At 33.1% G+C, this 15,367-nt stretch overlaps 1 protein-coding gene across 3 annotated transcripts in view; it reads right to left on the bottom strand.

Moving 5' to 3' along the window:
- COG6 (component of oligomeric golgi complex 6) overlaps positions 1-15,367 on the bottom strand; it is a 142,398-nt gene that overhangs the window by 80,232 nt on the left and 46,799 nt on the right. For all 3 annotated transcript variants that reach the window (XM_074387813.1, XM_010344945.3, XM_003934395.4), the window contains 3 exons: positions 4,672-4,783; positions 2,339-2,421; positions 1,914-1,984 (listed from right to left, as the gene is read on the bottom strand). In XM_074387813.1, the coding sequence (XP_074243914.1) occupies positions 1,914-1,984; positions 2,339-2,421; positions 4,672-4,783 (266 nt within the window). The remainder of the gene's footprint in view (positions 1-1,913; positions 1,985-2,338; positions 2,422-4,671; positions 4,784-15,367) is intronic.

The raw sequence follows: 15,367 nt of genomic DNA on the forward strand, positions 1-15,367 counted from the left end.
ACATGACAGTATTAGGGAGGCAGGGAGGAGTACTAAAAACATATTATCAGTTCCTTCCTTGGGACACAATCTTTAAGCAGTTTGCTAAAAATGTTAATGTGGTTAACTAATATATAGTAATAAAACTATAATTTCAAAATAGTTTGAACTTTAAACTCAAAAATCTCTACACCAACTTTTCTTTATTATTCTAATGTTATCTATAAAATGCTCACCAGTGCCTAGTACATTCAAAGAATTTAGAGCTTACCAGAAATTCCCAATCTTTGGTACACAAGGACTTTATACTAGCAGTATACTTTCTAGCATGCACTGACTGAAAAAAAAAACTATATATATGCATATATAGAATCGAAGACATCTTAAAATGACTTCATAGTCTCCAGGAGACAGAAGCCCACAATAGGGAATCACTATATAAGATGTTGTGAGAGCACAAAGAAATCTGAGTCAACGTCCTTGCCTTTGAAAAAGTAGAAAACTAACTTGTGAGATACGACATACATGAAAAAAATACAATGACATACAATAAGAGAAAGGCAGATAACACTCCAGATGGAAGCAAACAATGTAAAGGAGAGAGGTAGAAAAGCAAACAGGTATTAGAGATAAAGACTTAACCAACCAGACCAGAGAATTCCGTTTGCACAGTATAGTACAGGAGTAATTGGTTAACTAAATTACAACCTCTTTCAACAGTCGGTTAGTAACACCTACTAAAATATGTGCTCCTATTCCATGCTTGCTTGTTTTAAATACCTTCTCTCGTTTTAACAGGCTATTTTGCAAAACATCTATAGAAACATTTTCAAACAAAACTAAAGAAAATAAAGCATTCCTGATAGGCAAAATAATGGCCCTTCAAAGAGGGCCACACCCGAATCCCTGGAATCTGTGAATATGTCACCTTACATGGCAAAAGGGACTTTGTAGATGAAATTAAGGTAGTAGACCTTAAAATGGAGAGATTTTCTCAGATTACCCAAGTGGGTCCAAGGGAATCACACAGGCCTCACAATGGAAGAGGCTGGCAGAAAAGTTAGTCAGAGATATGAGATGGAAGAAGAGGCAAGAGAGATTCACACATGAGAAAATGACTTGACCTCACATTGCTGGCTTGGAAGATGGAGGAAGGGGCTGCAAGCCAAAGAATGCAGGCAGCATCTAGAAACTAGGAAAAACCCTCAGTGACAGCCAGCAAAAAAACACAGACCTCAATCCTGTGAACACAAGGAACTGAATTCTGCCAACTGAATGAGCAAGAAAACAAATGATCTCTTAGAGCCTACAGAAACAAATGCAAGTCTGTCAACATTTAGATTTTAGCATAGTGAGAACAATGTCTGATTTCTGACCTACAGAGGTGTAAGACAATAAATATGTGTTGTTTTAAGCCATTCAGTTTGTAAAAATTTGCTACAGCAATAGCAGAAAATTAATTTACCACTTATAACTTTATGGTTATGTAAACAACAAGAGATTCCTAATCTGCTTTAAGATAATCTAGGGCAGAAATATTGTCTTCATTTTTTTACTGTAATCCTTAATCAAGCATACCACTTGGCTGATAGCAGCTGCTCATGATACAAACACAAAAACAGTATGGTCAAATGTACGGTTTTTCTATTTTAAAATATTTTCGATTATTAAAATCAAAATATATCAAAGACTAAGTAAAATTTTAAAAATCAAATACAAATATTATTTTTATTTAAAAAATACTTTTGATTACTAAAATCAAAATATATCAAATAAAGATCAAGTAAAAATTTAAAAATCAAATATAAATATTTTTCTTTTAAAAAATATGTTTGATTACTAAAATCAAAATACATCAAGTGAAGCCCAAGTACAATTTTAAAAATCAAATACAAATGTTCATGAATCTAGACAACATGAAAGAAATCACTTACTTTGAGCCCATCGGTAAAGTCTTTCATAAGACGTTTCTTGAAGTAAGGCCATCTGTTCCATAATTTCTAAACTAAAAGAAATTAAATATTTATTTTAATTTAAATTTTAGTCAATAGCTGCATCTAAGTACCTAATTATTTTGTTGGTATATTACATATTACAGCATATTAACTTTTTATCATTTTATGAAATGATTTTTCAATAATTTTCTACAATTAAATGTCACATTTTAATCATCACTTACTTACCAACTGCTGTTTTATCCTAAACCTGTCAGGGTATAATGTCACCATTCTCTAAAGATAAATAAAGATTAAACTCCTATTTCACAAAATATTATACAGTTTCACAAACACTCTAGAATATCTTTAAAATTTTGGAAACGTAAGCAGCAATACAATTAGTTCAACGAGCAGTTACTCACCCTGCCGTTTGTTGATTTGTACGCAAGAGAACTTTGACATCATTATGAATCTGTTTTACTCTTCCCAGTGCCTTGAAAAAATCCTTTAAAATTAAGAATGTGACTTTATGTCCATGCTTCAGGTAAAATTACATTATTTAAAACTGAAAGGTCACTACCAAGGGCAAACAAACTATTTCACCTATTCTAATGAAGCCTTCCTATACTGATCTTAACTTTCTCTAAATTTTTATAGAAGGTGTAACAGGTATTTATTCACATTTTAAGACATTTTAATATACTAATCCAGTGCCTACTATGTGTCAAATAGTATTGACAGTTTCCAGGAATACAAAATTTATAAAGATAAAAATACTTGCCCTCAAGAAGTGTATGTAGTTTAGTGAGAGAGAAATGCAAAACTAAAAATTATTACATTGAAGAAAAACATACTAACTATTACACATCTTATTACTTACACCTGGCATTCTTATTGCTGAAGATGATGTTTTATATATCGGCTGTATATTCATTCTTGCTCCCTTATCCAAGAGTAGAATGCAAAGTTAAATATATAGGAGGTGACAGAGGCCAAACTGTTGCTTGACATGTAAATGTACTGGACGCTTAGGTGTCAGAGTGCCACAAACAGTGTTCCACCCATGAAAATAATGAATGTGTTATTTTTCTTTGATTAATAAAATTAATAATAACAACCTTCCTTTTCTAATTTCTATCAAGGGGAGGAAAAATGATATGTCAAATATTTCAATTGCGCAAAGTTCCTCAAAACACAAGGGCAGTAAATACTAATAAGTAATATCTCTATTAATTCTCTCACCTATTTACCTCTCTTCACACAAATGAGTGGTTCCATTTTAGCAAGCCAGTGAAAGTTAATACCTACTAAGAGATGCTCAGTGAGAATCCTTCCCCACCTCAAGAACCCTACTTGCCCTCTGATCCCAGAATGATGACAATAGGCTTAAGTTTACAGCTAGAAGACCAAAAGATTCCTTTCTGGAAAAACTGAATGTCTTAAAGGAAAAAAAAAGGAAATGAAACTTTTTCTTGTTATTTAACATTTTGAGAGGTATCATAATTCTGTCAGTTTGAAAAGAATGGTGTAGTTTTAAAAATTAATTAGATGAAAAAAATAAGCAATTTCTAATTTAAGGAAAGATACATAATTATAAAAGAAATAATACGCAAATATTGTAATGTCATTGTAATGAAAATGGAAAATGTATGGCTAGGTTCTATGGCTCAGACCTATAGTCCAAGCACTTTGGGAGGCCAAGGTAGGCAGATCACTTGAGCTCAGGAGTTTAAGACCAGCCCGGGCAACACAGTGAGACCCTGTCTCTACCAAAAATAAAAATTAAAAAAATCCGGAGTGGGCGGGCACGGTGGCTCACGCCTGTAATCTCAGCACTTTGGGAGGCCGAGGAGGGTGGATCACGAGGTCAAGAGATCGAGACCATCCTGGCCAACATGGGGAAACCCGTCTCTACTAAAAATACGAAAAAAATTTGCCAGGCGTTTGGCACACACCTGCAGTCCCAGCTACTTGGGAGACTGAGGTGGAAGTATTGCTTGAACCCAGGAGGTGGAGGTTGCCGTGAGCCGAGACTGCGCCATTGTGCTCCAGCCTGGTGACAGAGCAAGACTCCATCTCAAAAAAAAAAAAAAAAAAAAAATCAGGAGTGGTGGTGTATGCCTGTCATCCTAGCTACCTAGGAGGCTGAGGTGGAAGGATCACTTAAGCCCAGAAGGTTGAGGTTGCAGTGAGCTGTGTTCATGCTACTGCAGATCAGCCTAGGCTACACAGTGAGATCCTATCTCAAAAAAAGAAAAGAAAATAGAAAATATGTTCTAACTGTACCACGGCATATGAAGGAGATAAAGAGAACTTATGTGTGTACTGTCTGCGCTGGGGGAGGACACAGAGTGGGTAGAAAGCTAAATCCTCACATTTCACGACAGCAAATCAATAGAAAACAGTTAACATGGATAATCAAAGCATATTCTTTTTTACTATAGATCTAGAATACAGAATTTACAAAAGAAGAGATTAATAACATTGAAAATGGTTGACAAAAGACCTAGAAGCAAGAGTAAAAGAGGTGACACAGATTTTCTTTTCATAAGCTTTATTGACTCTGACTTTTTAAAAAGTAAATAACTTTGAAAAATAAAATTAAAAATTAAAATACACATCTTAAATTTCCAAACATAAAAATATTTTCAGATGAAACATTTTTTAATGGGAAATAAAGCTTTAAAAAAGCAATTTTCTCTCTAATACCTGTAACTACTAAACTTTAAATGATTATAACAGAAAGCCAGGATACCTCAGTAACGGGTCCTTCTCTTGTACCTCGGAGAAGAATCATTTCATCAGAAGTCAGTTGGAACTTGGATAAGAAGGCATCTGCAACTTGTGCTCTTATTTCTAATTTTTGGCTGTAATTTTCAAAACAAACAACAAAAATCAAGCATCCTATGCAGTTACAAAGCTTTAAAATGAATTCTACCTCAGACATAACTTTTAAAAACAAAGGTATGAAAACTTCTCAACATTTTCAAAAATCTTGTTTCTGCCTCAAATATTAGAATTTTACCAGACATGTAGGTGATAAAATTAGCTAATATTGTTCGATTTCAGATATCTGCACATAATAAATGGAGTTGATCATTATGCAAAAGAAAAAATAAGTCCATGCATGGTCCCTGCATTACAAATTTGTGGCTACTTACAAGTACTTAAATAGTTCACCTTGCAGTTTGCTAGGTTGGTTTTACAAGAGAGAAAATATGTACCTATTTACAACCAATTTCTTTTCAGTCACTAAAACAATTCCTAAGCCTTTAAAGTTTTCACATGAAGTACGTGTCAAATACCAAATCTATTAGTTTATTTTATGTTGGAAAGAGAAGAGCTTTATTAATTATCCATAAATTGCTAAAATCATTTATCCACTTTGGTCTTCTCCACTTTTTCTACAAAACATAGTAATATAAAAACCTTTTAAATTATATTTTCTGAATGCAACCTACCTAAACTAGCTGAGAGTTAGAAAAAGGCACACTCAAGGACCTATGGGACTGAGCAGAATCAATATCAATACCTACAGGCCAGTTAGCAACATGAACTACTTGAACAGAAACTCAACATTCCTGGTTTCTGTATCTCAGAACTGAAAACAAATAAATAAAATTATAAAAGTATTTCACCAGCAATTATCAGAGGTGTTTAATTATTCCACAATTAAACAAAACTCAAATAAGAATAAAAAAAAAAACGTTATTTGTATAGACGGTACAATGGATCTCCATCTCTGTTTTATTTGCACCTTTGGGATGGGAGGTTTTAAATTCAAAGTTGAATGCTCCTACTGAATAAAGACACTTACAAGGAAAAATCCTCCAGGTGGCAGCAAAGTTCTGTTTATTTCAAATGATAAATCACCCAATTGAGTCTATACAGATTTAAATACGTTGTTAATCATCTTACTACTGATATCTGAAAGTTACCTTAATATTCATCTTATTTTTGCTTTGTTGCCTGTGCTTTCGAAGTCTTATTTAAAAAATCGTTGCCCAGTCCAATTTCATGAAACAATTCTCCTATATTTTTTCTGGTAGTTATATAATTTGGGGTTGTATATTTTACTCTTTAATCCATTTAGAGTTTATATATGGTGAGAGGTAAGGGTCTAGTTTCATTCCTCTGTACATAGCTACCTAGTCTTTCCAACACCACTTACTGAAGACACTGTCTTTTCCCCAATGTGCGTTCTTGGTGCCTTTGTTGAAAATCAGTTGGGTGTAAATGCATGAATTTATTTCTGGGTTCTCTAGTCTGTTCCATTGGTCTATATGTTTTTATATCAGTACCATGCTGTTTTGTAGTATATTTTGAAGTCAGGTAGTATATAATGCCTCTAGCTTTCTTCTTTTTGCTCAAGATTGCTTTGATTATCCAGGTTCTTTTGCATTTCCATATGAATTTTAAGATTTTTTTTCTATTTCTGTGCAGAATGTCACTGATATTTTAATAAGATTGCATGGACTCTATAGATTGCTTTGGGTACTATGGACATTTTAACAACATTAATTCTTCCAATCCATGAACACAGGATTATCTGCCCATCTATTTGTGTCCTTTTCAATTTCTTTCATCAATGTTTTATAATTTTCATGGTAGAGATCTTTTACCCCCAGGCTTATTCATAGGTATTTTATCATTTTTGTAGTTATTATAAATGAAATTGCTTTCTTCATTTCTTTTTCATATAATTTGTTGTTAGTGTATGAAAACACTACTGATTTTTATACGTGGATATTGTTTCCTGCAACTTTACTAAACTCGTTTAACATTTATACAGTTCTAGGATTTAAATATAAGAAATAACCTAAAGAATGGGAAGTATTTGCAAACTATGCATCTGGCAAGAAGCTAATATCCAGAATATATAAGAAACTCAAACAATTCAACAACAGCGACAACAAATCTGACTTTAAAATGGGCCAAAAACCTAAATAAACATTTCTCAAAAGAAGACAGACAAATGGCAATGAATATATGAAAAAAAATCAACATCTCTAATCACCAGGGAAACACAAATCAAAACCACAATATCACCTCTCCCCAACTAGAATGGCTATTGCCAGAAAGAAAAAAAACCCAACAACAAATGTGGCAAAAATGCAGAGAAACAAGAAATCTTACACACTGTTGGTGGGAATGTAAATTAGTATGACCATTATGGAAAACAGTGTGGGGGTTCCTCAAAAAACTAAAACCTGTCATTTGATCCAGCAACACCATTATTGGGTATATATGCAAGGAAATAATATCAGTATGTCAAAGAAACAGCTGCACTCCCATGTTTGTTGCAGTGCTATTTACAATAGCCAAGATATGAAATCAACCTAAATGCCCATGTACAGAAGAACAGATAAAGAAAATGTGTGTGTGTGTGTGTGTGTGTGTGTGTGTGTGTCTGCACACATACAATTGAATACTATTCAGCCATAAAACAGAATGAAATCCTGTCATTTGTCGCAAAATGGATGAATCTGGAGGACATCATATTAAGTGAAGTAAGCCAGGCACAGAAAGACAAACACCACTAATCTCACTCATATTATATGTGGAACCTAAAAAAGTTGACTTCATAGAAGTAGAGAGTACAGTAATGGTTATCAGAGGTTGGGGAAGATAGTGGGGATGGGGGAGAGGAAGAGATAGGTTAACTCGTACAAAGTTACAGTCAGGAAGAGTAAGTTCTGATGTTCTATTATACACTAGGGTGAATACAGCAAATAACAATGCAGTGGTATTTAAGGATAGCAAAGAGTTTGAATATTGTCACCACAAAGAAATGATAAACGTTTAAAGTTGATAGATACGGTAATTATCTTGAAACATTACACTGTGCCCTATAAATACATATAATCATTATATGTCAGTTATAAATTAAAAATGAATTTTAAAAACCTTAAAGAATTACCTTAACGGGTTTTGTTTTATACTTTTAAAAGTTCCAGTCATTGTCCAGGCGTGGTGGCTCACGCCTGTAACCCCAGCACTTTGGGAGGCCTAGATGGGTAGATCATGAGGTCAGGAATTCAAGATCAGCCTGGCCAAGATGGTAAAACCCTGTCACTACTAAAAATACAAAAATTAGCCAGGCTCGGTGGCGGGAGCCTGTAATCCCAGCTACTTGGGAGGCTGAGGCAGGGAACTCCTTGTACCCAGGAGACGGAGGTTGCAATAAGCCAAGATCGTGGGACTGTATTCCAGCCTGGGCGACAGAGTGAGACTGTCTCAAAAAAAAAAAAAAAAAAAAAAAAAAAAAGTTCCAGTCATTATCCTAAAGAATTTAAAATAATTATAAAATTTCATGAAATTCCTTGAGACTATGCAAATTAACTATTTCAAAAAAAATGTTTTTGGGGGCTTTTTTGGATCCATCTTTAGAATCAATTTATTAGGCACAAAGGAAAATTTGAGTTTACAGTTTCATTTTGTTTTAATCAAAACAAGTGTTACTCACCTTGATCAAAACCCTTAATCATTACAACTGATTCCAAATGATGTGGCTGACTGGATCTAAAAATCAATCATGATATAAAGACTGAAACACAGGCTTTATATATAGCTACAGAAGAGATGGTGCAAAAATATTTTTATAATGGGTACAATACTAAAACAAGGGTTTGATATATCAAGATGGCAACTTTCAAAATAATGACAGAATAAATTCTAACATATTGTTAAATATCATATTACTCTAGTTTTACTACATGTATTCTTTCCAGGTAAATTTTCACAACCATTCTGACAGGAAGATATTGTTAGATGGCCCAGTGATTTGGTTTGGGAATTCACTCATTCAAATAACACCACTGGAGACTTACAACATATAAGGCCTACGCCAGAGACCAGTGTGACAAAAGGCACTTACGACACAGACCTTGTCATTACCTTACATCAACATAGGGAACTTTTGGAGGGCTTTTAATGTCTAAGCATAAAAAGTATATGAAATACGTATTAACATAAAATATACCTTCCAGAGTATTTGAGATTATGTTCAGGCAATCACTGTATATTATATAAATACATTAAATAATAAATCAACATGTGAAATATATACTATGGAAAAATATGTAGTAGATAAAACTGAGGTTGATCTACATGTGCTATCATAAAATGATCTATAAGGCATTTGATAGGTACAAAAAGTTGTAAGAAAGTATGTATAGGAATCCCCACTTCTTTTTAAGAACCACAATAGTCCCCCCTTGTCCTCGGAGGATACAGTCCAAGACCCCACAGTGGATGCCTGAAACTACTGATAGTAGCAAACCCTACACATACTGTTTTTGGATCTGATAACTGAGACGGCTACTAAGTGACTACTGGGTAGTGGCATATATAGCATCACACATTAAAAAAGGGATGATTCATGTCCCACCAAAGTGGGAGCCAACCACTTGAGATTTCATCATGCTACTCAAAATGGTATACAATTTAAAACTTATAAATTGCTTATTTCTGAAATCTTCCATTTATTACTTTCAGACTGCAGTTGATTATGAGTAATGGAAACTACACAAAGCAAAACCACAGACAAGGTTGGGAACTATTGCATATAAACACACATACATCAATTTTCAGTATATTCAGTCATATATCATGTAAGTATTTAAAATAAACAAACTACTTAATCTTCATGATTCCTTCAAATCATCCCCAAACATGATTTGTGAATCTTGTGGTACGTTTCTTTTTCTTGAAAACATACCTCTGTCATATTTTAATTCTACTTTTAGGTTCACCTACACCAAATAATTTCAAAATAATTTTTTTAATGGACATAAGATATAAACCAAAAAAAAAAAAAAGAAAGAAAGAAATATAAATGGCAAAACAAAATGAGAAACATGTTGATTCATCACTATTCAATGATATGTAAATTAAAATGGTGTGATATTTTTCATCTATATTGGCAAAGTTTTTAATGATGATACTTAATGCTGATAAGGGTTAATAAAATAGACACAGAATGGAAGTTGAATTGTTATTACCTTTTTCAAGAAAAATGTAGGCATTAAACTTCAGGACACTTCTAAAAATGATCCACTTGAAATAAAAAATCATAAAAAAATGCACATAAAATATTAAGTGAAAAAAGTAAAGTATTAACAACACACATACTCACTCTGGAAGGAAATACACCAAAATATTAATTGTGGTTATATCAGAGTGGTGGAGTTACAGCTAATTTTAATTTTCCTTAAATTTTATACAATAGATTTACATTATCATTATGTCAAAAAAAAGTTAAAGAAGAAAAATTGAAAGAAGAAAAGGCAGTTTTTTACACTTAAGAGATTCCTTTTAGCTAATTTATACAGTGGAAGGATAAGTGAAATAACCTGTTTGACAAAATCTTAAAGAATCTGGATGTCAATCACCATCTTAAGAAAAAGTGTTTCTACAATATTTTTCAGTCCTAAAATAGAAAAAAAAGAAACTTTTCACTTTAAGTTTCTATAAAGTACCAAACTGGAAGTTCAACATTTTTAAAACACTGGTTAAAACTCAATAGAGATAAAAATCCTGTAATGAGGTTGTTCACTTGTCAGCATTTCCAGTATCATGCCATGATTTTAAAACCTGATAAATTTCTAAATTTTTATCTTAGCATTTTAAAACAAGTAGACAAAACAACTTCAACATAAAAATATACTGAAAAATAAAGCATGTACAAATGACAAAAAACATAAAACTGAGCTACATCAAAATTTAAAAAGTTTGTGCTATAAATGATATGAAGAAAGTGAATATAACCCACAGAATGAGAGAAAATAGTTGCATATAATCTATCTGCTAACAAACCTACATCCAGAATATATAAAGAACTTTTACAACCAATAAATAAAAACACAAATAAATTTTAAAAACAGGCAAAAAATGGAAACAGACATTTCTCCAAAGAAAATGTGCACATACCAGTAAGCAATAAAAAAGATGCTTGACACCATTAGTCATTAGAAAAATGCAAACCTAAAGCACAATTACTAGTACTTCATACCCAGTAGCATGGCTATCATCAAAGTGGCAGATTAAAAACAAAGACGTGCAGAAATTGGAATCCTCATATGTTGCTGCTGAAATGAAAAACTGCGCAGCTTCTTTGGAAACAGTGTGGCAGCAGCTTCCCAAACAGTTAAACAAGGAGTTATCATACATGATCCAGCAATTCTACCCCTAAGTATATACATAAAAGGAATAAAACATATGCCCACGAAAAACTTGTAAACATATATTTACAGCAGCATTATTCGCAACAGCTAAATAGTAGAAATAACCCAAATGTCTATCAACTAGTGAACAGTGAACAAAATGTGGTGTACCTATACAATGGAATACTACTCATCCATAAAAAGGTTGAAGTAACATGGATGAATCTTAAAAGTATTTATGCTACGTGGAGGAAGCTGGCCAAAAAGGACCACATATTGTATGATCTTATTTACATGAAAGATCCAGAATAGGCAAATCTAGAGAGGCGAAAAGTAGATCAATGGTTGACTAAGGCTGGATGACTACTAACGGTCATGAGTTTTCTTTCTTGGATAGTGAAAATGTTGTAACTTCTGATCATAATGATGGTTGCACAATTCTTTGAATAAACTAAAAACCATATATTATATACTTCAATTTTATGATATGTGAATTATATCAACAAAGATGCTCTTACAATAAACAAAAAAAGGTCTACCTTTTGAATTACAATTACATGTATTATTGTAACTGTACAAACTACAGCTTGAGGCATCTAATACACTCTTCCAGCTTAATACTTTCCAGTCCTTAATAACATTTAGTTAAGTATAAGCACAATTGCTATTACTTTTATAAAGTAAGAGTCTTAAATATCAACAGGCAATGTCAGTAATAATTATTTAAAATGTTAAAATAATCGTGTAGATATATTCAATTGGTAAGTTTTCTGTGTAGAAATAAGTGGGTACAAAGAGCATTAATACACTGCCTTTGCCATCCAGGTAAAATAGTCAAAGACCATAATGTCTAGCAAGTGTTTAGAAATTAAGGGGCAGAAGATAAATGCTAGAAGAATAATGTATTGTGGGAGTACAAAGAAGAAACTAATTTTTTTTTTTTTTCTGGTGACTGAGTAAAGGCTCCTGGGTGAACATGGAAAACAGCTAGATAATAAAACTGTAAAGTACAAAAGTGGAACAAATTTCCTATAAGCTGAAGTATTTTTCAAAGTAAGAAAGACCTTCTTTGAAACATATATATGTACATACATATAGACACTCTCAAGGAACATGTACATGCATGTGTGACACACACATACACACACGATAGCCTAAAATTCTGAAATTTTGTAAAGTATTCTGAAATACATGATGGGCATAAACAACAGATGGAACCTTAAAGGACAAATGAGTTTTCAACAAATGAATTTTGGGAAATGGAATTCTAGGTAGAATGAATGAGAATGTAGAAAAAGTCTATCTAGTTGATAAATGTAGTTAAATCAGGAAATAAACAGCAATAGCCACTTTAAATGAAGTGTGCCCACAAAAAAAAAAAAAAAAAAAAAGAAGAGGAAAAAAAGTTCTTTTATATTGGTGGGGAAAATTCAATCAGACAAAATTTTCATTAAAAAAAAAATCCATCCATCTCCAAACCCAGTTTCTGAAATACTTACTTCCAAAGGTTATTTACAAATTTTTCCTGATACTGTTTCCCTTAGAGCATGTTCATCATAATCACAAGAAAGGTATAAGCTATACTATGCCTTACCCTCAAATTTTCATTTCCAGTCCAACATATGTGACTGAAATAAAATTATTATAGCTTGTCTGGGCTAGACCCCAGCATGTCACTGGTAATACCTTCTTTCGGATGGTTCAGATATCGCTACTATGTACAAATGAGAGAGGAAGAAGGAAGGAAGGAGATGTGATGCTCCCCTGCTTTCCCCTAACCTTTTAGTAGGTAATGCTTCTGCAATATATTTTTCCATGCAATATAAAACCATTTATCCAAGATAAAGTTTTATATTTTTATGCCATCAATTTCAAAACCTGAGTTAATGTAGTTTACAATGTACTTAAAGTTAATTAAAACTATTAAAAACTAAAATAGTAAGAAATAAAGGGAAAGGCTGAGAAAGTAAATAATACAGCTGAGGAAAGCTATTGCAATTAAGCACAAAATAGCTCTAAGCTTCCTAGTCGCCAGAGCAAAAGCAGAAATAAGATGTGTAACATAGATTTCTCTGTCGAATAAAAGGGGAGGAGAAGAGAAGGGTAACATTCTTTAATGTATGTCACGCAGTGTGTTCATCAACTTACATAAAACATTTAGTCATTTCAAAAACCCCATGACACAGATATTTTTCCTTCCTTCTTTCAGACATAGAAACTTAGGCTAAGGGAAGTTAAGAAATAGCTGTACAAAATAAAAAATCTAATAATCTCTTACCTAAGGTTTTGATTAAAATTCAGGTTTTTGTCTTAATTCCTATATTCCTTCCATTTTCACATATTGGACTTAAAAAATACACACACATAGCAACATTCTCCAGAGATTATTTTTCTGAGTCCAGAGATAAATCTTATAAGAGATAATAAAAATATAATAGTGATTTCAGTAGTATTTAAAAAATACAAAGGTATGTTCATGTACATATAGCCTTTCCTGATCATCAATAAAGCCCATCTTCTGACTATCAATGAAATATTAAAGGGAAATGCTAACCTACCATCCTGTGAAGAAAATGCTAATTGAGCTTTATCAATTAGAGCATCTCAGCTGTCCTCATGACCGACTTCCTTCCAACCCAGTTGGAAAAACATTCATATTATTATACATTTGTCTGAATAAGAATGTATTACTGAAGTAATCCCACAGTATTTCTATTTCTTTCTTTCTTTTTTTTTTTTTTTGAGATGGAGTTTCGCTCTTGTTACCCAGGCTGGAGTGCAATGGCGCGATCTCGGCTCACCGCAACCTCTGCCTCCTGGGTTCAGGCAATTCTCCTGCCTCAGCCTCCTGAGTAGCTGGGATTACAGGCATGCGCCACCATGCCCAGCTAATTTTTTTTGGATTTTTAGTAGAGACGGGGTTTCACCATGTTGACCAGGATGGTCTCGATCTCTTGACCTCGTGATCCACCCGCCTCGGCCTCCCAAAGTGCTAGGATTACAGGCTTGAGCCACCGCGCCCGGCCAGTATTTCTATTTCTAAAGCTATCTTCATGTTTGATGAAGTTTCTTTTTAAGTTTCTCTTAAAAAGATAATATTTTAAAATGAAAAAACAACTCCCTGCCAGCCTCTAGAGACCGGTTATCATTTTTGCTATGCAATTTTCCTAAAATATATTCACACAAATGTTCACTTGGCACATCATATCTATAGCTCTTGGGATACTAGAATGTCATGAATTTTCACTTCCCAAAAGCATATCAGCCCAAAACACTTCCATAGGCTTACTAAAATAATAAATATAAACCCTGCTTAGTTTTGAGAATACATGAACAGAAGCACAATGTTCTAATATTGTCTCCTGTATATATTATTTAGAGCCCCATATTATAAGCTTCAATATACAATGCTTATTTTTCAGTTTTCACTTTATATTCCTTTCCTGACCTTATAGTTGCTTTCCATATTCATTTACTCAAAAATTACTTATTGAATCTGTAAAATACCAGGCACTACAAATACAAAAAAAGAGCATAAGAAATTGTCACTGTTCTCAAGGAGCTCATCGTTTAGGAGAAAAAAAGACAATCAAATCAACAATTGTAAACAGCTGTAATACACATTACACTAAAGATGAAAACAAAAGCATTCAATTGAGAACAGGAAAAGTTTAAGCTTTGCATACAGGATTGCTGATCTGTTATCTTGGTTTTAGTCACAATTTTCATTAAAATAATGCTTGTTTTTGTATTCAGCATTAACTTAAGAGAATTCATGTCAAGGTCTCTAATAGGGAATGTTTTTTTAGAAAACTTTTATTTCAAAAGAATTGTTATAAAACGCAATCTAATTGTATGGTGAAGGCACAGGCTTAATTCTGATAAAAAAAATTTAACATTGCCTTTCCTCACAGAGCTGGCTACTTTGCAGGGTCAACAATCCCTCACATGGGCTTAGTCTACAACTTTTCTCACCACTGTCTACCCACCCCCAGGAGAGTTGTTTGTGGTGATGGAACTGTACTATATCGTGGCTATGGTGGTGCATTCAGGAATCTACACATGATAAAATAAAATATATAAAAATAAATACGCACACCAGTGAGGACAAGTAAAACTGCAAAATCTGAGTAAGACAGGTAGATTGTATGAAGGTAATTATCCTAGTTGTGGTACCACAGTATAGCTCTGTAAAATGTTACCTTTGGCAGAAACAAGGTAAAGACTACCTTGGATTTCTGTATTATTTCTTACAACTGCATGGGAATCTATAATTATCTTCAAAAA

Source organism: Saimiri boliviensis, chromosome 16, assembly GCF_048565385.1.
Source record: "Saimiri boliviensis isolate mSaiBol1 chromosome 16, mSaiBol1.pri, whole genome shotgun sequence".
NCBI classification, from domain to species: Eukaryota; Metazoa; Chordata; class Mammalia; order Primates; family Cebidae; genus Saimiri; species Saimiri boliviensis.